We start from the raw sequence: 27,182 nt of genomic DNA, 5'->3' as shown, positions 1-27,182 counted from the left end.
TTGGCTGTTATTTCTTCCTTTGTAATTCATGCCGTATTTACACCTTCGATTATAATAATTATTTATGGTTTTAGAAGTTTAGGCAAATTATTTTGCACTTTCAGTGACACCGGTTATCTGAGATTTAAATAGATGAAAACTTAAGGAAGCATTTGGTATACCCTATGCTCAATTCTTTATCTTTATTTACATTACCTTTCTGCTTCCTTATTTTTCTTAAATTTTAACTAGAGGACCACTAAGAGCCAGGAATGATGCCAAGAAGATGTAGCTTTGAAAGAAATGTCTTTGGAATAAAAAGCATCAAATCCCCTTCAAGCTTTTGTTTTCATTTTCTTTATGAAAGTATGGGGTGTGGGGTTGGGTTTCCTCATTATTACGGACAGTATCTTTTTTTCATATATTCCAGTTTTTCAGGAAAGCTGACAAAGCATGACATCCCAAACTGCATGCAATATATGTGGGCTCTACCCAGCATATGACTCAGAGGGACAGTTGCCCTTCATGTTCTGGACATTAACCTGCAATTAATGCACTTTTATATCACATTAGTTTTGGATCAGGGATATTTTATTATTGATTTATATTGAACGTGCAGTGCACGATAGCTGCCAAATCTTTCTTTTTTATACTTTGCTTGGATCCTCTTCTTGTGTTATTGATTTAAGAGCAGGACTTTACATTTATTATAATAGTAAATTTCTTTTGTTAAATTTCAGCGACGATTCCAGCCTCCTGAGATAATTTTGGGTCCTGATTCTCTTTTCCAATGTGGTTACAGTTCCTCCTTTGTGGTTGTAATAAGCTTATCATCTAACCTTTCCCTAATCACAGGGGAGAACAATGCTTGTCAGAACAGGCTCTAGGACCTTATGAAGTAGCCAAGGACCTTGTTCCCCCTCACACATTTCTTAACCATCTTTGACTTCTGGGTGCCTACTAATATTCCTTGATGACAAAATGGAAAATAAAATCCTCTTAGGATAGCAAGTGACTGTCAACCCTAACGCTCTAAAATCACTTTACTGCTTAGTACTCTCACAGTTGAATGCAGTTCCCTCTGGGGACAGTGACATTTTATATCTGATCACCTTTCATTTCAATTAGCATGCTTGCTCATTCCCACAAGGAGAGGTTTAGTCCTTAGGGATGAGTCCAGAAGACTCTAAATCACACCAGTGGAAAACACCATCAGAAGAAGGATGGTTTTTAATGAAAATGTATTTTCATATTGTGACATTTCAAATAGGACAACCAGAATTGAGGAAACTGGGGCAACATTTTGTTATACAATTTTTCCTGAGATAGCTAAAAATATGTTCTCAGTAGAGAATTAATGAATTTTAGTGATTTGATACCAAGCAGTTCTGTTTTAATTAGGGATATTTAGCTTTCTAATAAATGTTACCACAATTTGAAGGTAGAGAAGTTCTGTTAGAACAACTTAAGTTGATATTGCCTTTTTTAAACACTGGCTCAGCATGTTAAAATAAAAATTTGAAGTACTTATATGGATAGTACTACTATGTAATAGCAAACTTCAACTTGAGGTTGCAGCTGGGTGAGCTCTTAGCTCTTACTCTCTTTTGAGTCAATGAATTGCTGAATAAGTGTTATCTCTTAGCCAGGGAGAAGTTACCATAAAGGTATTGCCTGCATGAATGAACAGCTTAATGGCATGAAAGTTATGCACAGCTGAACTTTAGAAAATTTGACAAATATCCATTCATATAAAGAACACAATAAATCTGATCACTTCAAAAATAATATAATTTTCTAAAATAAGATCCTAACTTTCATAGTTATACAGAACAATTATAAAATAAATCATTTTTTCAATATATGCTGAGTGTATTGTGTGTTTCAGGCTCTATGGCAGATACAGAGGAGGCAGACATGAATATGAGATAGTCTTGGATGGATAGGAGCTCAGAGACTTAAGTAGCACAAAATGGCCAATAAAATGATAAAGGTACTAAAGTAACCATAACAATGACCATAACTATAACTATATCTCATGTGACACCACAAAGACATATCTCGTTTTATTGTACTTCATAGATACTGTGTTTTTTCAAATTGAAGGTTTGTGGCAACCCTGTGTCAAACAAGTCTATCAGCACCATTGTTGTAAAAGCATTTGCTCACTTTGTGTCTCTGTGTCACACTTTGGTAATTCTCACAGTATTTCAAACTTTTTCATTATTATTGTATTTTTTATGGTAATCTGTGATCACTGATCTTTGATGTTACTGTTATAATTGTTTTGGGGCACCACAAACAGTGCCCAAAGATGGCAAACTTAACAGATAAAAGTTGTATGTGTTCTGACTGCTCTGCCAATTGAACGTTCCCCCATCTTTCTCTCCTCAGAACTCTAAATATTCTCTGAGACACAAAATATTGAAGTTAGGCCAATTAATAAACCTACAGTGGTCTCTAAATGTTCACGCGAAGGAAAAATTACATGTCTTTCATTTTAAATCAAAAGCTAGAAACGATTAAGTTTAGTGAGGAAGGTATGCTGAAAGCCGAGATACGCCAAAAGCTAGGCCTTTTGTGCCAAACAGAAAAGTTGTGAATGCAAAGGAAAAGTTCTTGAAGGAAATTAAAAGTGTTAGTCCATTAAACACACAAATAAGAAAGTGAAACAGCCTTATTGCTGATATGGAGAAAGTTTTAGTGGTCTGGATAGAAGATCAACCAGCTACAACATTCCCTTAAACCAAATCCTAATCCAGAGAAAGACCCTAACTCTCTTTGATTCTGTGAAGACTGAGAGAGGTGAGGAAGCATTCGGAGAAAAGTTTGAAGCTAGCAGAGGTTGGTTCACAAGGGTTAAGGAAAAGAGAGGTCTCCATGAAAGTGCAAGGTGAAGCAGTAAGTGCTGATGTAGAAGCTGCAGCAAGTTATTCAGAAGATCTAAGATAATTAATGAAGGTGGCTGTATTAAACAGATTTCAATGTAGACAAAACAGCCTTCTATTAGAAGGATATGCCTTTCGTAACTAAAGAGGAGAAGTCAATGCCTGGCTTCAAAGCTTCAAAGGACAGGCTGACTCTACTGTTAGGGGCTAATGCATCCGGTGATTTTAAGTTGAAGTCAGTACTCATTTACCATTCTGAAAATCCTTGGGCCCTTAAGAGTTGTACTAAATGTACTCTGCCTGTGCTCTATAATAATGGAACATCAAAGCCTGTGTGACAGCTCATCTGTTTACAACATGGTTTACTGAATATTTTAAGCCCACTGTTGAGGTATACTGCTCAGAAAAAAAAAATCCTTTCAAAATATTACTGCTCATTGAAAATGCACCCGATCACCCAAGAACTCTGATGGAGGTGTACAATGAGATACATGTTGTTCTCATGCCTGCTAACACAACATTTACTCTGCAGCCCATGGATCAAGGAGTAATTGCAACTTTCCAGTCTTATTATTTAAGAAATATGTTTTTAAAGGCTATAGCTGCCCTATATAGCAATTCCTCTGGTGGATCTGGGCAAAGTCAATTGAAAACCTTCTGGAAAGTATTCAGTGTGATTCATGGGAAGAGGTCAAAATATCATCATTCACAGGAGTTTGGAAAAAGTTGATTCCAACACTCATGGATGACTTTAAAGGGTTCAAGAAGACTTCAGTGGAGCAAGTAACTGCAGAGGTGGTAGAAATAGCAAGAGAATTAGAATGTGGAACCTGAAGATGTAACTGAATTGCTGCAATCTCATAATAAAACTTGAATGGATGAGGAGTTGTTTCTTATGGACGAGCAAAGAAAATGATTTCTTGAGATGGAATCTACTCCTGGTGAATATGCTGTGAAGATTGTTGAAATGACAACAAAGCATTTAGAATATTATGTAAATTAAGCTGATAAAGCAGTGGCAGGGTATAAGAGGATTGACTTCAATTTTGAAAGAAGTTCTGTGGTTAAAATGCTATCAAACAGCATTGATGCTACAGAGAAATTGTTTGTGAAAGGAAGAGTCAATTGGTGCGGCAGACTTCATTGTTATCTTATTTTAGCAATTGCCCCACCCACCCCAGCTTCAGCAACTACCACCCTGATCAGTTGGCAGCCATCAACATTGAGGCAAGACCCTCTGGCAGCCAAAAAGATTAGGACTTACTGAAGGCTCAGATGATGGTTAGCATTTTTTAGCAATAAAGTATTTTTTTAAAGCATTTTTTAATTAAGGTTTGAACATTGTTTTTTATTCATGATGCTATTGCACACTTAATATACTATGATATAGTGTAAATGTAACTTTTATATGCATTGAGAAGCCAAAAAATTCATGTGGCTTGCTTTATTGCAATATTTGTTTTACTGCAGTGGTCTGGAACCAAACCTGCAGTATTTCTGAGGTATGCATATGGAGGAAAGATACTGGACCTAACAGCTAAGGATCATGGGTAGCATCAAAGGAAAACTTTCTGTTCAAGAGATGTGGAGGCTGAGTATTTTATTTTATTTTATTTTTACTTTTTTGGCTGTGTTGGGTCTTCATTGCTGCACATAGGCTTTCTCTAGTTGTGGTGAGTGGGGGCTACTCTTCGTTGTGGTGTGTGGGCTTCTCATTGCGATGGCTTCTCCTGTTGTGTAGCATGGGCTCTAGGCGTGTGGGCTTCAGTAGTTGCAGCATGTGGACTTCAGTATTGTGGCGTGTGGGCTCAGTATGGGCTCTAGAGCTCGGGCTCAGTAGTTGTGATGCACATGCTTTGTTGCTCCATGGCATGTGGGATCTTCCCAGAACCAGGGATCGAACCCTTGTCCCCTGCATTGGCAAGCAGATTCTTAACTACTGCACCACCAGGGAAGTCCCTAGGCTGAATCTTAATGAGTAGAAGCTAGCCAGGTGAAGGGGGGTGTGTTTGTGTGTGGTTGGAAGAACACAGTAAAGGGATGGGATATTCCTGGAGCAAAAAGGGGTGGGATATTCCTGGAGTTGGAGCAAAAGCTTGGAGGTGAGAAATACAGTGAGGTTGCTGAACTATATAGTGTTTGTGTGAGTGTGAGATTGGGATGCAGTATATGAGGAACCCATGGACAATGGAGAACCCCCAAAGATGTCAGAGCAAGCTGTAGTCAGCTTTATACACTAAATGGATTGCTGTGATGATGATGAGGAAGGTAGATTGTACAGGACAAGACTCAGAGCATGACTCTGGAGTAAGCTGCCCAGGTGACATGTGACAAGACCTTCCCTTACTTGGCATTGGTAAAAGGATTTAGAATGGAGTCGAGAAATTTTTAGAAAGTAAAGTCAGATAGATATATCTATCTTACATATCTTTTAAGTTTGTTTCTAGGCAACATATAGTTTCTATTAATATTATAAATTATATATTTCTAAAATTATGTTTTCTGATTAACTCTTATGATGAAATATTAAGTAGAAATAAAACTAGTGAACTGCAGCCATATGCATTAACATGAATTAACCTTAGAAGCATAATGCTGAATGAATAAAGAAGGTCCCAGAGCAAAAATCCTCATTTTTATAGAGCTCAAAAACAAGCAAAACTAAATATTGAGGTGTTGTTTAGAGTTGCATGTATGTGTTATCAATCAATATAGAAAAGGAAATATTAAAAACAAAATTAAGGATGATGGTTACCTCTCACGGAGGGGAAGGTGAGGGAAGGATATGGAATGGGGAAGTAGTACATGGATGGAATGGTATTGGACAGTTCTGATTCTTGTATTGGAGATGGGTTTATGGATGCTGGTTTTATTACTATTAGTCATTATATGTACATCATTCACTACCTGTGTATTCTTTTGTATTATGAAATATTACATTAAAAAGATAATGAAAAAAATAGATGTACAGGTAGAAATAAGAGCAAGATATCCAGATTTCTGGCTTGGATTACTGGATCAATGATGGTAATGTCAAGTAAACAGAGAAAACTGATGGTTTATTCAGGGAAAATGGTAAGCTGAGGTGCTTGAAGCACATTTAAGCAGATGGATATTCAAGCCTGCAGTTTGGGGGAGAAATCTAGGCTAGAAATGCAGATTTGGAAGTCATACAGTTGTTTTTCAAACCAAGAAGTGGATAAAATTAACTGGGGGGAATGAGAAAAAATAGTAGGTAAGAAGGGTGTACTGGGGAGCACCAGCATTTAAGTGTCAGGCAAAAAAGAAACCTGTGCAGAGAAGGAATGGATTGAAAGATAGGAGGAAAACCTAGAGAGGGCATCATGGAGGAAGCCAGTGGGGTAGAGTTTCGTGAAGGAGGGGTGATGATCAGTGTCGGGTACAGCTGGGCCATTTACTAAAGTGAAGCCTGGAGTTGAGAGCCTCTGCTGACCTTAGTGAGTTCTGTTTCAGAGCAGTGAGGGCAGAAACCAACTGCAATGCAGGGACATTGGGTACAGAGGGTGTAGAGTAATGTTTGCAGAAATATTAGTGTACTGAGTTGAATACTGTCCCCTCAAATTCATGTCAACCTCAGATTGTGATCGTATTTCAAAGTACAGTCTTTGAAGATGTACTCAAGTTAAGGCGAGGAATCAAGTAAAGACTGGATTAGAATGGGTCCTAATCCAATGACTTGTGTCCTTACATGACAAGAGAAATTTGGATACAGACACACAGGGAGAATGTCATGTGACAACAGCAGCAGAGATTGGAATGATGTATACACAAGCTAAGAATGCCAAGGATTAGGCAAGAAATGGTATACCTGATTTAGGTAACAAATAACTGTTTTTTCACCAGTTTACATGTCCATTTTCAAAACGTTGTTGTGGGGATCTCATATATCACAATATTTAAGAAATATGCTGTATCTTTTCTTACAGTATGTTTCTGTATAACACCGTTAATGAGTTGTATGTGCTTGTAAGAACCTAGAAAAGTATATTTTTAGCTTCTAAAAAAGAAGAAAAATAGAATGGCAAGGATTGCGGGCAGCCACCAGAAGCTAAGAGAATGTTATGGAGTAGGTTCTCCTCTAGAGCATTCAGAGAGAGCATGGTTGTGCTGACTTTTGGACTTATATATACTACAGAACTGAAATGATAAAATTTTTCTTGTTTTAAGCCACCCAGATTGCGATACTTTGTTACAGCAGCCTTAGGAAACAAATAACAAGAAGTGACAGCTAGAGTGTGATCTAGCTAAGGCTCCGCTTTTTATAGCATGGATGAGACTTGCATATTTTCAGAATAAAAGGAGTCAGGAGAGTGGGAAAGGATACAGATAAAGGAGGGGTAGGAAATGCTTGGTGGCGCCCATCCTGCAGGCCGCAAGAGGACAAGAGGTCAAAGGTCCAGGCAAAGAGTTGACTCTGAAGTGTAAACTGTACTCTGTGACCAGAAGAATGAAGGCAGGGTTGAGTGAAGCAGTAGTTAAATTTGTAAGTAAGAGAACAGGAAGGTAAGATAGAGTATCTTTGATGACCTCAGTTTTCTTAAAGAGATAAGTTCTGCTGGACATGGGGATGTGGGGGGAGGTTAACTTAAATGAAGTAGTGGAGGTTTGTAGTAGTTATTAAGGATGAGATACTGATCAGAGACAAGCTATGATTGACAATGCCTAGGTCAGAGACAGTTAATTTGTACCAAAGATAAACTGCACTGTTGTGAGATCACTTCAGATAGTGCTCAGACTCACAGGTGTCACAGCAAAAAAAAATAACTTCTGGAGTTGGGGTTTTGTAAGATGGGTGCATTGGAGGGATAGAGCTGCAAGGGAGATGAAAAGAGGATTCTGCTGAGAAGATGGGTCACATGACCAGCAGTGGACTTCAGACTGGCTAGAAAGGAAGAGTTAGAGTGAGAGACTTTAAAGAAAGAGTATGGTAACAAGAGGTGACATGATAGCTAAAAATAAATGCTTTTGATCCCTGCGTTTTGAACAAACTGTGGCCATTGTCATCTGTGAATGTTTAACATCTCTTATCAATACTCAAAACTAAAGTAAAATGGAAAATAATAAGTATTGGCAAGAGTGTGGAGAAACTGGAATTCTTGTGCATTGCTGGTAAGGATGTAAAATAGTACAGCCACTGGAAAACAGTTTGGTGGTACCTCAAAAAGTATAGGATACAGCAATTCTAATTCTGGGTTATATACTCAAAAGGGTGGAAAGAATGGACTCAAACAGATACTTGTACACCAGTGTTCATGGCAATTGCCAGAAGGTTGAAACAACTCAAGTATCCATCAACACATGAATGCATAAACAAAATGTGGTGTATACATACAGTGGAATATTATTCAGCCATAAAAAGGAATGCAATCTGATACATGTCACAATATAGATGAACCTTAAAATGTTATGTTAAATGAAGTAAGACACAAAGGCACACATATTGTATGATTCCACTTATAGGCAAATTTATAGAGACAGAAAGTAGAATAGAGGTTAGCATGGGCTGGGAATAAAGAGAAATGGGAAGTTATTTAATGGATACAGAGTCTCCGTTTAGAATGATGAAAAAATTTTGGAAACAGGGGTGATAGCTGCACAACATTGTGAATGTACTTAATGCTATTGAATTATACGCATAAAAATGGTTAAAACTACACCGATTAGAAGGGCAAAAATACACTGATAATACCAAATGTTGCTGAGGATGTGGAGCAACAAGAACTCTCCTTCATTGCTGGTGGGAATACAAAATGGTACAGACACTTTGGAAGACAGTTTAGCAGTTTCTTACATAACTAAACATTCTCTTACCATACGATCTAGCAATTACAATCTTTGGTATTTACTCAAAGGGGTAGAAAATTTATGTTCAAACAGAACCCTACACATGATATTTATAACAGCTTTATTCATGATTGCCAAAACTTGGAGGCAGCCAAGACAGGTCAATGGATAAATAAACCGAGGCACATCCAGATGATGGATTATTCAGTGCTAAAAAGAAGTGAGCTATCACATCATGAGAAGATGTGGAGGAAACAAATGCATGTTAGTAAGTGAATGAAGCCAATCTGAAAAGGTTACATACTATGTGATTTTAACTATAACTTCTGGAAAAGGCAAAACTATAGAGACGGTAAAAACTATGGAGATCAGTGATTGCCAAGGGTTGTGGGAGGTGAGGAGGGATGAATATAGGCAGAGCACAGAGGATTTTTAGAGTAGTGAAACTATTCTCTGTGATACTATAATGATGGGTACATGTCATCATACATTTGTCCAAATCCATAGAATGTACACACCAAGAGTGCATCCTAATGCAAACTGTGGGCTGTGGGTGATTGTGATGTGCCAGTGTAGGTTCATTGATTGTAACAAATTACCAGTCTGGTGGGGGGTGCTGATATTGAAGGAGGTTGTATGTTTGTGGTGTGGGAGGTATAAGGAAACATCTTATATTTTCCATTTAATTTTTCTATGAACTTAAAACTGCTCTAAAAAATAAAGTTTATTTTTTAAAAGTGGTTAAAATGTGTATATTTTATCACACATAAACCAAACCTCAAGAGAACAAAAGACATTTTTTTCAAAGCTGTTTATTTTATTAAGAATCCCTTGATTCATGGTATTGTATCATATAATTAAAAGCTGTACTTTGTATTTTGGGGTAAGTTATTTTAGGTGTAAACAGTAAGACTTGCCTGAATAAGCAGGACACAAGAGGGGCAGAAAGGCCTCATCTCGCTTGGTCTCCTCAGTGATTTCTTTTCCTTGGGAACCTCCATTGTGGTGCCCTTTGGAGGAAGAAGTCCCTTGTTTTTCTGACCATCTGGTCCACACAGATGCTCCCTGTTGGAGTCCCTGCCCTCCCAAGTTGCCCTCCTGAACAACACTAAAGTGTCTCTTGGGCTGCTTCTTTCCCGATGTGGCCACATCTGGCCCGTGGGAAACGTTCAAGCCCGTTGCTGTGGCTGTGCAGGCTGGAGTCTACTAACCACAGGCTTGAGCTTTCCCTGGCCTGGCCAGGTGCTAGTTTCTTGAAAGGTCCTTCACTAAGTGTGAGATACAGAAGAGGGCATCTCCCCACCCTGCCCCTCATGGCAAAAAAGTGGGGGCCTTGGCCACTAATTTCTTCAAAGAAATCGCTTCACAAATGCACACTTATTTTCATCCTTTTATTATTATATTTTTGGAAACATTAAGGGGACTCAAGAGGTATAAAAAAATCATAGCCGAGGCATAGGCTATGTCATTTCTTCCTATGGTGCTGATCGCATACCTGAAGGTTTCCATTGTAGCTAAAATATTCTTCCAAGAGGTTGCAGCAGCTTGATATGGTGAAATGAACTAGAGACCAGAGGTGAAATAACTTGAGGTCTCGTATTTCCATTTTTTTTTTTTTGGTTTTGTGACGTTATAAGTGAAATCATTTAAGCTTTTTGATGATCACTTTCCATAAAATGGTTTTGAAGATTGAATGACTTAATGCACCTGAAGGTGCTTTGAACATTATACATGTGTTAGACGTGCAAAATGCTCTGTTGTTAGTTCAGAAGACTTTCTCTGCTGTGGCGGCTTCTAATGAACATGATCCTGTGATCATGAGACTCAGAACTTATAGTTTTTTTTTCTGATACTAAAAATGTTAGTCTCAAGGGACTCTTATAGTTGGAGTGGAAGTCCATTCTTATGTTACATTTGTTTACTAAGCTATACCGAGGAAAAATGGGAGTCGACTTAAATATTGTTTTAGTTTCTCTATTGGAACACATAAATGATTACTGTATCAAGGTAAATTTGAAGTTCTAAATGCAAAATTATGTTGTGTTGTCCAAGTGTGAACTTTGGTGGTTGCAACTGGTTGCTATTAGGAACATGTCTCAGTTTCTGCCTGCATTTGGGTCAGTTAGCTTTCATGGAGGAAAGTGGTATTTCTAGTTATACAGAAATAATAATAATAATTATCATTATTTTACAAAATGCATTTATATGGCACTTAGCATGTACATGCTTACCAGGCACTTACCTAACTGCTTTGTGTATACTGACTTATATTCACAACAATCCTATGGGGTAGCTGATATTATTATTATTGTTCCCAATTTACATAGTAGAAATTGAGACACAAAGAAGTTACAGTTCACCCCGGATGATAACACTTACTTTCAGGGTTGTTGTGGGTATTAACATGAGATAATGTGTCTGTCTGTGAATAAAAGCTTGGTGTATGATTCTTAGTCATTTTTAATTTATTCTAAGGGTCAAACATTACTAATTACACAAGTCCACGTGCTTTGGGACTTGCACTTGGGCAAAACCACAGATGTATGCTGAAATAAATGAAAATAGGCACTTTTTCTTATTTGGCCTATGTGTTTCCTTTCTTCTGCAACCTACTTTTATTTTCACTTTATATATGGATTACTTTGAAGCCCAAAAAACCATTATATCTTGAAATAATTTTTTAAAGGAATCCAATAACAAACTCAGAACTATTAAAGAATAATAAAGGTGAGATCATATATATTAAAATTTTTAAGGGTAACGCTTTTGGTAAAACTTGACTTGTTAGCTTTCATGAGATAGTATTATTAGTAGTTTTAGTATTGTCATTTTACTTGGGAGGAAACTGAGGCACAGAGAAGTTACAGTTTAACTGGGATAATAATACCTGTTTCCTAGGATTTTTGTGAATATTAACAGGAGTTAATGTGTGTTAATTTATGTTCTGACTTCTGCAACAGATATGTCCTAAAATATGGGTATAAAATAAGTTTTGGATTCAAATTCTATTTTAAATGTGATAAATGAAAAGATTTTTGGTAAGATGTATAATTGCCCTCCAAATTATCTTTGGGGGTGAGTATGAATTTTTATATGCAATGCACTATCCTCGCATGCAGGTACAACATTCTAAATCAGCTTTTAAGGCCAAGATGGATTATAGTCAAAAATCACCATTAGGACTACATATATATATATATGGTGTTGTGTCCACAACTATCATCTCTAACTTTTCACTGCTCAGTGCTTATCAGTGGCCCTCAATTAGTTCTTTAGTATCTTCTTTGAGGATGTTAACAAAGAAGAATCCAGTAGCTGTTATCAGTATTCAGTTTGTTTTCTTTTCTCAACAGGTCATAAGAATCAAATGAAGAGCATGTCAGATTTCAGCTGTTATCTTTATGTTGATTATTTGAAAAAAAATAGTAACCGTAATAATGGCCTAAATGTTTTACATTCATGATATGGAATGGACACCATGCTAAATGCTTTATGTGCATCACCTCATTTAGCATTTACCCACAAAGAGGGGTGCATTCTGTCTCCTACACTCCTCCATAAATGCTTTATACTTTCATTCATTCCTCAAATATATATATTTGTGTGTGTGTGTGTGTGTGTGTGTGTATGCATATATATATGTATATGTAGATATATTTTTTTTTGCCATGCATGCAGCATGCGGGATCTTAGTTCCTTGACCAGGGATCAAACCCGTGCCTCCTTCAGTGGAATCACGGAGTCTTAACCACTGGACTACCAGGGAATTCCCTCAAATATATATTTTATTTTTTAATTTCATTAAAAAAATTTATTTATTTGGCTGTGTCAGGTCTCAGTTGAGGAGCGTGGACTCATCGTTGTGGTGCGCCGGCTTCTCTCTAGCTGTGGCATGCAGTTTTTTCCCTCTCTAGTTGTGGCATGCAGGCTCCAGAGTGCATGGGCTCTGTAGTTTGCGGCACACAGGATCTCTAGTTGAGGTGCGCGAGCTCAGTAGTTCTGGTGTGAGGGCTTGGTTGCTCCGTGGCATGTGGGATCTTAGTTCCCCGACCATGGTTCAAACCCATGTGCCCTGCATTGAAAGGCAGATTCTTAACCACTGGACCACCAGGGAAGTCCCTCAAATACATTTTTTGAATTGGATATTTGTTATGTTCCCAGATGGTTTATCCCCAACTCCCTTTTGCTTTTTCACTTTGGTGGTTTTATTATTATTGTTTGTAGTTTTAAATGTTCTCTTTTCTCTTCTTGGCTTTCCCTCATTTCTATTTATTCTTCTAAATTTAGCTTGCACTCAACCCTTTCCATAAATCTACCCCAGCCTAAAACGACCCCCACCCTTTCTAAATCCACATGGCACCAAGGTATACCATTTATTTGTCAGTTACTCACAATGGTGTTTTCTATCCTGGAATCTTATTTAAGTCTTGTACTTAATTTTCACAAGTTTGTCTTCATTCTCCAGTTTGGATTAAGTTCTTCAAGATTGTGAATTATAGCTTATTACTTTGTGTCACCTATAGTAGTAGTTGCTTAATAAGTAGATTTTCGCAAGAAACTCAACTCCCAGTTGAAAGGATATATTATATTACAGAACGGAAAACAGTCTCAATTCTGTCACTTAAGAAGCACAGTGTAATTGAAGGCTTGCTCACTAAGGAAATAAAAACCTTATCACAAAAGCACAGGTTTTTGGGAGGCTAAAAATATAGTATTTTTGTGGTATTAAATTTCTCACTAAAATGAAGTCCAGAGAGCAATAACATATTCTCATGAGTCTTATCCAGAGCTTGTCTCTATAACTGATTAGACCAGAAGGGGAGGAGATAGCTCATAAAAAGCTTCTCAAGAGATCTGCTGAGAAAAAGATTTTGCTCCGTAGAGTTGGTTCATAACTGAATGAGAAAAAAAAAATACTGGAAGTTCTAAAATAGTGAAAGAGACATTCTAGGCCTCATGTGCTTTTGAAAAATAATGCATAGTAATTTAGTTTTAACTTGGAATTATTCATTCATTTACTTATTTTTATTTTTTAATCATTCCTGTATCTTTAAGGAATATTAAGTCAAAGAAGTAAGTGAAACAGTCCCTACTCTCTTAACACTTTCATTATAGGATTGGAGATAAGACATATCAAATAGTTCCTGTGCTGTGGAATGTGTAATACATGTTATATGAATATTTTTAAACATGTTACTTTGGATAGGGAATCTTTAAGCTTCTTTCCAGCTGTAAAATTAGATGAGTTGTACATTCACAGAGGAGAAAAACATTCCTCACAGTCAGTGGAGTGATCAAAGGAAGTTTTTGGTGGAAATGATCTTTGAGTAGGGCCTTGTTAGGTAATATTTTGATAGGCACATATTATAATCATGATACAAACCATCTATTGAGTGTTTGCTATGCAAGAGTCAGTATACTATGTGCTTTAAACACATATTCCTGTGAGGAAGAGGGTACTGCAGAGTTATCTATGAATACCCTGAAATTATATTGAAAGTTCTGTGTATGTGTAAGTTTGTATGTTTTTATGGGGAAAGGTCCCAGAGCTTCCAGAAACACGAACCATGGTAGAGAGAGTAGCACGTGTGATTCCTGGACTTTGAGAAATGCACACATAGATGGGTGGCAGGTGGAAAGAAGGAACTGTTGAGGACAAAGAAGCTGTGAAAGGCTGAGAATTAGATGCTTCTAGGAGGGGAGAGCTTGAAGTAGTGAAAAGCAGTGAGTCTGGGATGATTAACAGATTGCCCTCGGGAGTCAGAATGTCTGGATTTAAATTCTGAACTTCCATCTCCTAGCTGTGTGACCTCAGGCAACCTATTTATCCTCTCTGAACCAAGACCTCTGCTATCTAGATTAGCTGTTACGTATTTACTTAAATTTTGTTTGGTTATTTTTTTAAAAAAATTTATTAGAGTACAGTTGATTTACAATGTTGTATTACTTTTTGCTGTACAGCAAAGTGAATCAGTTATACATATACATATATCCATTCTTTTTAAGATGCTTTTCCCATATATGTCATTACAGAGTATTGAGTAGAATTTCCTGTGCTATTAAAGTATGTTCTTATTAGTTATCTATTTTATATACAGTAGTGTGTATATGTCAATCCCAATCTCCCAATTTATCCCTCCCCACTTTCCTCCCTGGTAACCATAAGATTTTCTACATCTGTAACTCTATTTCTGTTTTGTAAATAAGTTCATTTGTAGCCTTTTTTAAGATTGTACATATAAGCAATATGATATGATATTTGTCCTCTGACTTCATTCATTATGACAACCTCTAAGTTTATCCATGTTGCTGCAAATAGCATTATTTTTTTCTTTTTATGGCTGAGTAATGCTCCATTGTATACATGTACCACATATTCTTTATCCATTCTTCTGTCGATGGACATTTAGGTTGCTTCCATGTCCTGGCTATTGTAAATAGTGCTGCAATGAACATTGGGGTGCGTGTACATTTTCAAATTATGGTTTTTGTCCAGGTATATGCCCCAGAGTGGGATTGCTGGATCATATGGTAGCTCTATTTTTAGTTGTTTTTTTTTCTTCATTTTAAATCTTTAATCAGATTCCATCCATGATTATCAGCCATATTACATTCCATGATTAGCTTTCTATAAGCAATTTTGCTTTCTGTGTACAAATCAGTACCAATGAAATAAAAAATAAAACTGTATACTAAACAAAGAACTTTATTAACCTTTGTTTCAAACTTTATTCCCAAGCTTCTTCAGCTTAATTAGCTGCAAAGAATGAATTGTATATAAGCAAAAACTGAAAAGAGCTGCAGTGTCCAGGGGCTTGGGCTTAAAAATATTAGAGATCTAGATTTTATCAGATCCATAAAATTTTAAGGGAAAATCATAATGTAAAATAGCAGCTCCCAGTAACTTCTTCAAGGTTTATCTTCTTCAGAAGTTGACTCAATTCAGTTTGCTTCATTCTTGGAAGCCTCATCAAAATTCTCCACAAGATCTGGAACTTCATCACCATCATCCTCTCCAGTAGCAAGTGGTGCTTTTCCATCCACAGACTGTTTGGGCAGAGCTTCAGCCCGTCTCCTTAAATTGGTCAGACTGTCCGCGCCAAGCTGGTTTAAGATGCTGGGTAGCATTTCTGTCAGCTGCTTTGTCTCAGTGTGGCCTGCAATGGTGAAAGTGTTTGCTGCCAGAGATGCCTGAACTTTAGAGTTGTTAAAGTGGATCACTGTTCCTTGGTTTGTGAACATATTCACCTCTTCAATACCAGAGATATTATTTACCCCTAACTTCTTTAAAGAGAACTGAAGTTTTTTGTCATCTGCTGTGGCTGTTCTATGAACTGCCTTCTTCTTTCTGCCAGCAGTTCCTTTCCCGCCAATGTGCACTTGTGCCTGCAGTTTGGCGAGTTTCCTCTGGTTTGTGATAGTTTCTTTCATCTTGTTGGAGCAGAAATGGGGCTGCGCAGGGGACTATGGTTGGCACTCAGGGGGTCTCAGGCAGACCAGCCCAGATAAGGCGCACACACGCGGGGACGCAAGATGGCAGCCTATTTTTAGTTTTCTAAGGAACCTCCATACTGTTCTCCATAGTGGCTGCACCACTTTACATTCTCACCAACAGCATAGGAGGGTTCCCTTTTCTCCACACCCTTTCCAGCATTTATTGTTTGTAGATTTTTCGATGATCTTTGGTTATTTTTAAAATTAAGGGTTTACTGTGTGTTAAATGCTTTCATTCATTTATTCTTTGATATGTGTATGTAAATGTATATATGATGTATTCTTTGATGTAAGTAATATAAATTTGTTGAGACCATATAACTAGTCACTGGGAGAACTTTTATGAAGGAAGCAGACATGGCCATGCTCTTTTCCTCACAGCAACCTATGAATGAGATATCATTTACAAAGTAGGAAACTGGGGATTGGGCAAGGTAAATGACTTTGCAAGGCATGAGGTGAAGAAATGGAGAACCTTCAAACTCAGGTCTGATTCCAAAGTCTTAAACATTCATGTTCTCGGCTACAGAATATTGTACAGCATGGCTGACTCTGCAAGAACGTTAATGAGGGGAAACCTACTTTAGGGATGATTTAAGTATAGATTTTGTGGTTGAAAGAGGAAGGATGCAGATATTTTGCATGGGCTTGTCTAATGTTATGAAACTGCTAAAAGGGGTTATCAAGTAATAGAGCATATTTTCAAATCAGTTTTTAGTATGATAACACATTTGGATGATCGAGTAGTTAATACATTGTTATTGAGATCACACTCTTCGTTGTGATCCATGTGATATATTCATAACTGAGAACCCTCTAAAATGAGTGTACTTGTTTTTCGAGCAAGGTGATTTTTCTCATATATATATACTTAACTGATTATCATTTTTTTCAACTCTTACAATTTTATCTATTTTGCAAAAGTAATTGGTTACTTCCAAGTTTGAGTCCATTTTAAGGGAGGTGGGTGTCCTTGTGAGAGAATTTTCTATTTATTAAGCTCCTATTGAGATAATTGGTGACTATTGCAGCTAAGCATTAATTACACACAAATTGAGTTGGAAAAACCATAGTACTGAGGTTCAGATAAGAACTTTATTTTGTTTTTCTTTATAGGCACATTTCTTTTAACATCATTTAAACTGACCATATAATGCATTGGGTTTTGCTAAGTGCTGGGTGTTCTTAGGAGAATCCCTTGGAATTAAATAAAATATTATTTAAGGGGAACCTTAAAATATTTTAAATTTATTTATCTCCGTTTAGATAATTCAGATACTAATTGACCAGTTCTATTAATTGAGTTTTCTTCATACCAGGGGCAATTTTTAGTTTTCTCCCTCCCTCCTTCCTCCCCTTTTAAAGTTTTCAAGAAATGGTTGGATTGGCTCTATTGTCTGAGTCATAGAATAATTTTTGCAATTTATGAAGCAAAGGCGTCTTGTTGAAGAGTTACTTTGCATTTTAGTTTTATGCAATCAATTTTGAATATTATGCCCAATAATTTTCATACATTCATAATTTTTCATTTGTTCAGACTTTTGTTGCAAAAATATGTACTCTCATTACCAAGCTATCCCATACTAGCTCTGACTGCTAAGTGCTTGGGCCATAGTTGATAATAAATATTTTTGTATGACTCTCTACAGCACTGAAGTGATTTGCTCTAATGAGACAGAGTTTAGAGGAGATGTACCTCTCATTTATAAGAATATGTACTTTTGTTAAAATTTAATGCATTTAGCAGAGCAGGCATTCATGGGAAAATTCTTATGCTTTTACCTAAACATGCTCTGTGTGTGTATTTGCAAGCCTGGGCCAGAGGAGAAGACTTTTTTTGAGTAATACTGAAAAGAATGCTGTAGATAAAGATTAAATTACATTGTTTTGTAGAAATTGATAATCTGATTCTAAAATTCCTAGGAAACTCAAAGGACCCAGAATAGCTAAAACAACTTTAAAGTATAACAACAAATTCGGAGAATGAACACTACCTGATTTTAAGGCTTGTTATAAAGCTACAATAATCAAGATAGTGTGGCACTGATATAGACAAATAGACCAATGGAATAGAACAGAATTAAAAAATGGACCTACAGATATATAGACAACTGATTTTTGATAAAAGTGGAAAGATAATTCAATGGAGAAAGGGTAGTATTTTCAACAGTTTTGGAAAAATAGAATATTCATATGTAAAAAAATGAATTTTATTTATACCTTTCACCATATACAAAAGTTAAGTTGACTCTGTTTCTAACTGATAATGACCTTCAGGAATTTGTCATGAAGACATTTAGGAGCTTACCAAATACACTAAGATATTGTTAAAATATTTAGATGGAATGCTGTTGCTGACAAATTGGGTGTAGAAGCTCACACTCATAGAAAAATATTTCTTTTGAGAAGCTGCAGATATATCCAGTAATGTGTACTGTAATTTTGATATTTTGAGATATTTTTTAGTTACTTTTTTTTAACACTTTTTTTTTGGCTGTGTTGGGTCTGTCTTACAGCACGCGGGATCTTTGTTGAGGCAAGCGGGATCTTTTGCTGCAGCACTCGGGCTCTTGGTTATGGTGTGCAGGCTTCTCTCTAGTTGTGGTGTGCAGGTTTTTTCCCTCTCTAGTTGTGGTGCGCAGGCTCCAGAGAGCATGGCTCTGTAGTTTGTGGCACTCATGCACTCTAGTTGAGGTGCGCGAGCTCAGTAGTTGTGGCGCCTGGGCTTAGTTGCCCTGCGGCATGTGGGATCTTAGTTCCCCAACCAGGGATCGAACCCATGTTCCCTACATTGGAAGGCAGATTCTTTACCACTGGACCACCAGGGAAGTCCTTTAGCTGCATATTTATACACTTGTAGTTCTGATATAATTGCTACTTAAATTGCATCTATAAACTTCATTTCTTGTGCATAAGATTCTATGGGGAAATATTTTCATTTTGCAAATCTTAGACTTTCTGTTATATTTTTGGTATAGCAATTTGATTACTTGAACTTTCATGACAAAGTCTAGTCATTTCACTTTTAATTACAGAGTTTTGCTTGGCAGATCACCTTATTTTTGTCTTCTTAAAACAAGAAATAAGATTGAAATATTTGCTGTTTCTGAAATTGTACATTCAATTACTCTTTAATAATACTGTAATAACTCACTTATTTGGAAATCTCTTTGCAGTTTCTAAAATTTGCTGATTATCAGGAGGAAACAAAAAGAGTCTTGGGCTGCCAAAATTAATATTACCAAGTCTATGATCTGAAGCTCAATTTCACAGGGTCGTGGCCTTACTCAGGGCATTTCCAGTCATAATTTAGACTCACCATATGTACTAGGTTATTGGACTTCTCAGTCTAGAATAAAATATAAAGCTGCAAGTTACAATGAGAATATGGTTTAAAAACAGATGCACTGTCTATAATAAGAAGTGACAGCTGATGCAAAAGAGACACAATTAAAAAAGCATACAAAATGTAAAACAATTTTTAAGTTAACAAGTAATTGATAGCAAAAATCTTTGAAATTATGTATAGAACATTGCTTAAGGATACAGGAAACTGTATTATATATGTATGCTATATAATACATACTCAAGTATTTACCTTGCCCTTTCAACAGCTTTTAACATTATTGACTATTCTCTCCTTAAAACGTACACTAATCTTTTGGCTTCCATGATGCCAAATATTCTGGATTTTTGGTCTGTCTTTTTGGCCACTCTGTCTCTTTTGCTGATGCATTACCTGCTACCTGGCCTTTAAAGTTTGCCCCTACCCAAGGCTCCTTTCTGTGTCATTTTGTATTCTCCCTTAGGCAATCTCTTTTATGCCATGGCTTCAGTTACAAGTCATGCACCTATGACTCACATTTTTAGCTCCTGGGCGAAATGCCAGTTATGTATTTCCAGCTGACTGCTTAAAATTCTACTTGAATGTTTCAAAGATATCAAGCTCAATATGTCATAAGCCATATTTATGATCATTTTCTTCTCAATACCCACAAACCTCGTGTCCACTAGTGTTTGTTGATTCATTCACTTATTTACTCATTTGTTTATTTGTTCTTTAATACAAAAATACATGTTGAATGCCCAATAGATGCAATTCATTGTTTTAGGTATTGAGAGTACCGCAGATAATGTTCCTATTCTCATAGAGCTTATATTCCAGTGGTTAGAGACAGGCAATGAAAAACAAGAAATCTTCAGATAATGATTATGTGCACTGAAGAAAATACATTAGATGATGTGAGATTGTGTGACTGAGCTGCTACTTTCCTTTGCCTGATCAAGGAAGGATCTCTAAATTAGAGATGATATTTTGGATGAGATGTGAATGACAGGATGGAGCCACACACACACAGAGATCTGGATGAAGGGCATTCCAGAAGAGGAGCAGCTTGTAGAGGGGCCCTGGGGTGGAAACGGACTTGGTGTGCTTGAAGAGCAGAAAGGAGGCTGTTGCAGCTAAAGTGTTTTGAGCACCGACAGTAGAAATAGTGTTACAGATAGAGGTGGACAGGGGTCAACTGTCTAGGACGTTGTAGCCTGGGGAGAGGAATTTGGATATTCCTGACTGCTCTGGAAAACGAATAAAAAGTTTTAAAAGGGAAGAGACATGATCTGATATATGTTTTAGAAAGATCTCTCTATAGCTGCCATGTAGAGAATGGATGCAGTGGAGCAAGAATGGAATCAGGAAAACCAGTTGGGATGCTTTTATGGTAGTCCGGGTAACAGGTGGCATCAGCTTAGAAGGAGCATGGCCACAGTGGAGGCAGGGAGAAGATGACTGGAGAGAACTGAGGAAAAGAAGGATGCAAAAATGCTATGTTTTTTGATTTGAGGACCTGATTCAATGGTAGTATCAATAACTGAGATGTGGAAGACAGGAGGAGGTGGAGGTGTGATGGTGAGAGGGGAAGGCCATGGGGGATTAAAAGTTTGGTTTTGGACATGCTAATATTGAGATCTATTAGACATCCAAGAGGAAATGTCAGGTAAACATTAGAATTAGAATGGTGGAGACATGAATTTGGGGAGATACATATGTGATATAGATATTTAATATATATATATCGTGTGTGTGTGTGTGTGTGTATAATTTTTTAAAGGCCATTAGATTAGATGACAGAGGGTAGGGCATCCAACCTAGAGAGAGAGAGATGACAAAAGAAGAAGGTCTAGGAGGAAGTCTAGCTGCACTCCAATATTTAGAAGTGGTGAAGAGAAGAGAAGGAACAATGAGCAAAGGACATGGCAAATGAGCAATAAGAGAGGAAGGAGAAAAGTCAGGAAAGTTGGAATAATGGGATTCAGTAGAAGAGAATGTTTCAAGGAAGGGGAGGAAAATCATGTCACATGCTGCTGAATAATTATCCACTTTGCAATTTTTGGCCAAGTGCTTGATGTTCTTCCTATTTGGTTTCAGTATTTGGAATATAGTTTATTTCTCAATTGTGTTTTATGTGGAAACAATGATTATGAAATAGAGTTGATTTTTGTTCTACTCTTTGATCTCCTTCTGAAAAAATATGGAACTAAATTGAGCTATATAGGTATTACAGCTGCTGATTCTCTGATTGTTATTTTGGGCACTTGTGGTAGAATTCCATACAAATTCCTATTGCCGGAGGGACTTCTGTCAAATGTTAGTCCTGGTCTCATGTGCTGGCACTATTTTGTGGCCACTTACTCCTCACCTGTAGGCTTAACCTCATCCAGGTTAGACCCAGCTTAGCTCTTAAGGCAAGAAAACTGTATAGGCTATCGTTGAGCAGTAAATATCAAGGAAGCACTATTGTTAATCTCTCTAGACCCTGAGGTGTATGTGAATGGCTTTGGCTTTGTATCCTATGAGAAAGCCTATACTTCCCATTTTATGACTGAATTCTCACCTTGGTTATTTGTCTTAGGCTGTCTGGCTCACTTGGGTCTGGAGTTCTGTTTTGACCTCCTTCTCTGCTTCAGGAGTACCATAGCCCTGATCCTAAACCCTAGTCTTTGCAGCTGGTCTCTGATACCTGCCTAGCACCCATCTTTTGTCTGCTATAAAATCTTGGCCCTTCTTATTCCCACCCCGTTGTTCTCCACCCTCTGACAGAGACCTCTTACCTTTCACTCACTGTTGGACTTTCTCAGGTTAATTGTTTGCTTCTTTAGATTTCCTTTTTTTTTTTTTTTTTTGATTAATAAACTTTCCCTGTTTACCTTAGGACACAATTGACTTCTGCTTTATATCTAAGTCTGTATAATTCATATCTAACTAGCCTTGTTGCTTATTTAAACACAGTTCTGGGCCTTTACCTTCAATTTGGAATGACTTGAAGGCTTGCTGGAAGGATTTTTCCAAATTGCTCAATGGTGTGCAAAGAGGACTTCTTTAAAGAAGGAGGAAGAAATTTACAGGTGTTCTTTGCTCTAGATATGATAGGCATTAGGGAAACACAGATGACTAAAATGTAGCCCTTGCCTTTAAGGAAATATGTTTTTAAATGTAGTCATACTAGATGGTCTTTACAGCCAGTGGATTCAGCTAGTTGCATTGAAAACCATTCCCTATTTATGTGTCCCATGTACTCCATTTTTATTGGAGCCCTGTGCTTAAAAACATTCCTATTAAAACATTTTAGAAATAAAATTCCAGCCAAAGTATTGAGGACCCCGGTTCCTAGAATAAAGATTGACAAGAGGTTATATGCATGTACTCCATAATAATTCCTTTCTACTTAACCTTGATTAATTGAAACATATGCATGTTTTTCCCCATGGAAGGGGCATATTGGAAATATTTAAATTCTTATGGTCATGCTGTGCTTTTCACAGATGATTGGAATGCTGCCCAGGCACAAACCATATCATCCTTCTCCCAAACAATTTGTCAGCTGTTTAACCTAGAGTAATTTGTTTTTCATGATCAGCAGAAATGACAGTGCTAAAATGTTTTATAGGGAAATAAAAATAAAATAGGGTGATAGCTCTGATTTTTAATATCCTCTTTTTTCTCCCAAGTCATTCTTTGATATAAAAATGTATCTTAACCTTTCTTTCGAATGTAGGCTATTTTAAACACTGGGAAAACAGAAAAGAGTTTTTAAACTAGAGTCTTATTTTGTGAAATTGAGAACATACTATGAATTTCAGCAAGATAGGTTATATTGACACAATAGAATTTCATGGATGCATTATTAGGATTTCAGTGCTTATATACACATAGCCTTCATCCTTTATATGAGCTTGTGGCTAAGAAATTTAATCACTCTCCATTCAGGCTGAACTTGGGCTGAAGCCTGGCATTGTTTGAGAAAGAGATTATTCCATGTGCCCAACTACCAAGCATTTAGAGTGAAAGGAACACTGAGAACATGTCAGGAGACCTTGTGCCACTGGAAACTGTATCTATCTATGAGAAAGAGTTTATCTCAGGACTGTAAGATGAGACTTGTTAGATCTTTAGACATATTAATTTACAATAGTATAGAAGTCTCAGAAGATACACATTTACCAGCTCTTAAAAAGTCTAGCAATTGATCGGCTGATGCAGCCTGTTCTGTAGGGTTGGGCTTGGGTGTTAGAATTTCCTTCATCCCCAAACTCATGTGAACATTCTTCTTCAGTGGTGAGTATAGTAAATGATTCATTGCTCTTGTGATAATCCTTTCCAAGATTTTCACTTATAATTGTGTTTTTGGACAGCAGGAAAGTAAAGCTGTATGACCTTTAAATTCTGCATTGCTATCAAGATTTATTTAGGAATTGTGTGATGTTAAGCTGACTGACAATCCTCCTCAATAGCAATTATGGTCAATTGTTCAAAAACACACATGCTATCTCTGCTGCCCACTTGTTTATAGTCTGCTCGCTAGAGGGCTGGGATCCCACAATAGGACTGGCTTACCTTGCTGCTAGTAGGACTCACCTAATTGACAGTATAATCCTGTAGCTGTGAATTGTGGTTATGGTTGCCATGTTTTTCTAATTAGAAAGTAGGATATGAGGTCTGACAATTATCACTGTACTGTTAGAGACCAAGGGGACACACACCTGTGAGTCTCTGGACCTGGGTAGAGGATGGGCTACAGGTAGCTCCCTTCTGACAACTCAGATTAGGTTTTCCCTGAATTTTCCATCCTGTAGGATGAATTATTTCCCAGGAAGCTCTTTGAGACCCATAGAAATAGGAATTTTGTGGTTTCTGCCCTAATCATTAGTCCTTCTGATATGCTGGGCAGCTCTGAATCTCAGTGACGGATGTAATGTAGTTGAGACCCAAGTTGACATTCCTACTGTGGTTACTCTTGGGTCGTTTAGGATCACTCTATGAAGGGGGGTGTGTGTGTGATTTTGTGGTAAAAATAATAGTATTTGTAGGGTTTAACCAGTGACAATACATACAGAAATGGTTTTTAAAGGCATAAAATGACTTGACAAAAATGATAAATCCCCACTCTCACCTGATAAATTTCACATGTTCCCACACCATCTACTCTACCTATTTGTGTCATCCTTCAATACTCATTACTCTCTTCCCTTCCTGTTCCAGTGGATGAACTGGCATGTTCCTTTCTAGTGCTTCTTATCCCTCTTCCTTAAGACATCACTTCAACATTTGTCCCTTCTCACTTCTGCACCATCAGCTTTCCCTGAGGACTGCCATCAGCCTATGAACATGCTATTAGTTTGCCCATCTTTATAAAACCCTCCCTTGACTTCATAACCCTCTCTAGATGCCCTCTCACTTCTTTCCTTTCCTTTACAACACAACTTCTTAAAAGAATTGTCTACAACCAGTCTTTACATCCTCTCCTCCCATTCTCTCTAAAATCTCTTTCAATCAGACAATCACCCACCCTACTCCACTCTAACAGCCCTTTTCAGCATCCTGAAGGACCCTCAAGTTGCCCAATATTATGATTTGTTCTTAGTTCTCATTTTACCTGGCATGTTGGCAGTATTTGATGGAGTGAAAGGTCTCCTTTCATGAAACACCCTCTTTATGTGACTTTGGGTCACCTCTCCCTCTGGGTTTTTTCTCCTGTCTTGTTGTCCACTCATGCTTACTTTTCATTTCCTGACCTCTAAACACTGGAAAACTGGGGCCCAGTGCTCTGACCTCTTCCTTATCTGTCTCTCACTTAGTGATTTCATCCACTTTCCTAACAATAATGAATTCCAAATGTATATATCTCTAGCTTAGACTTCTTCCTAGATGAAAGACTCCCATATCCAGCCCCAAGGCATTTTTGTGCTAATTAGAAAAAGCTGCCCTTTCTTCAAGCCCTTGACTGCCATCTTCCGGAAAAAATTTCAGAATAGATATATATTTATCAGATGAGATGAATGTGAATTGTGTGTCTTTCAGCTGCGTGATTCTTAAGCATTAGCGGCAATTCTGTTTCTCCATGTGAGTGGTGTGTAGTAGACATCACAAACTTAATAGGTCCCAAACTGAACTTTTAAATTTTATTTTATTGGAGTATAGTTGATTTACAATGTTGTGTTAGTTTCAGGTGTACACCAAAGTGATTTGGTTATACATATACATATATTCATTTTTTTTTAGATGCTTTTCTCATATAGATTATCACAGAATACTGAGTAGAGTTCCCTGTGCTGTACAATAGGTCCTTGTTAGTTATCTATTTCATATATAGTAATGTGTGTATGCTCATCCCAAGCTTCTGATTTATCCCTCCTCCCACCCCTACGTTCCCTTTTGGTAACCATAAGTTTGTTTTCCAGATCTGTAAATCTGTTTCTGTTTTGCGAATAAGGTCATTTGTATCTTTTTTAAAATTAGATTCCTCATATGGGTGATGTCGTATGATATTTGTCTTTCTGTGTCTGACTTACTTCACTTAGTATGGTAATCTTTAGGTCCATCCATGTTGCTGCAAATGGCATTATTTCATTCTTTTTTATGGCTGAGTAATATTCCATTGTATATATGTACCACATATTCTTTATCCATTTCTCTGTAGATGGACATTTAGGTTGCTTCTATGTCTTGGCTATTATAAATAGTGCTGCAGTGAATACTGGGGTGCGTGTACCTTTTCAAATTATGGTTTTCTCCAAATATATGCCCAGGAGTAGGACTGCTGGATCATATGGTGACTCTATTTTTAGTTTTTTAAGGAACCTCCCTACTGTCCTTCATAGTAGCTGTACCAGTTTACATTCCCACCAACACTGTAGGAGGATTCCCTTTTCTCCACATCCTCTCCAGCATTTATTGTTTATGTAGACTTTTTGATGATGGCCATTCTGACTGGTGTGAGGTGATACCTCATTGTAGTTTTGATCTGCATTTCTCTGATAATTAGTGATGTTGAGCATGTTTTCATGTGCCTTCTGGCCATCTATATGTCTTCTTTGGAGAAATGTCTATTAAGGTCTTCTGCCCATTTTTTGATTGGGTTGCCAAACTGAACTCTTGATTCCCAACCCCATCTCCCAACATCTTCCTTTCTTTCAGTCTTTTCTATTTAAAAATTCTTCCCATTGCTGAGGTCAGCCTCCTTGAAGTTATTCTTAACTCCTTTCTTACGCCCATACCCTTCCTTTAATCCATCAGCAAATCCTGTTGGGTTTTCCTTCAAGATTCATTAGAATGTAACCACTTCTCACCACTCCCACCCAGGTCCAAGTCCCATCATCGCTCCTTTATCATTCTAATAGCAGGCTTCTTCTCTTATGCCTCATCGTCTGTTCTCAGTACAGCAGTACAGTTCTTTATTTAAAACCTGGGTCACATCATGTTTCCCCTCTATCCGAAACCCTTCAAGTGCTCTACCATTCATTTAGAGTAAAAATCAAAGTCCTTAAAATGGCCCACAGGCCCTACACCATCCAGGTCTGTACCACAGCTCTGACCTCATCTCCTGACTCTCTCCCCTATGCTCTGTGCTCCAGGCACATTGGCCTCCTTGCTCTTCCTCCAATATGCCAAGCATAGTCAGCTTCAGGCAGTCTACTGGGATCCTCTTATGTAGAGCATGGCTTCTTGAGTCTTTGCTCAGA

At 37.4% G+C, this 27,182-nt stretch overlaps 2 protein-coding genes across 7 annotated transcripts in view; one reads left to right on the top strand and one right to left on the bottom strand.

Moving 5' to 3' along the window:
- DNM3 (dynamin 3) overlaps positions 1 to 27,182 on the top strand; it is a 552,008-nt gene that overhangs the window by 108,877 nt on the left and 415,949 nt on the right. The gene's annotated exons all lie outside the window — the stretch shown is intronic.
- On the bottom strand, positions 15,615 to 16,103 carry LOC130847934 (transcription factor BTF3-like). Of its 2 annotated transcripts, XM_057725672.1 has the most exons (2): positions 15,719 to 16,103; positions 15,615 to 15,661 (listed from the first exon to the last, which is right to left on the bottom strand). In XM_057725672.1, exons 1-2 carry the CDS (start codon positions 16,101 to 16,103, stop codon positions 15,615 to 15,617), a joined length of 432 nt encoding a protein of 143 aa, XP_057581655.1. The 2 variants fall into 2 exon arrangements, with proteins under 2 accessions (XP_057581655.1, XP_057581654.1); XM_057725671.1 differs by having other exon boundaries at positions 15,615 to 16,103.

This window comes from Hippopotamus amphibius, chromosome 3, assembly GCF_030028045.1.
Source record: "Hippopotamus amphibius kiboko isolate mHipAmp2 chromosome 3, mHipAmp2.hap2, whole genome shotgun sequence".
NCBI classification, from domain to species: Eukaryota; Metazoa; Chordata; class Mammalia; order Artiodactyla; family Hippopotamidae; genus Hippopotamus; species Hippopotamus amphibius.
Note: the sequence above shows the minus strand (reverse complement) of the source record. Positions and strands in the feature narration are given on the sequence as shown.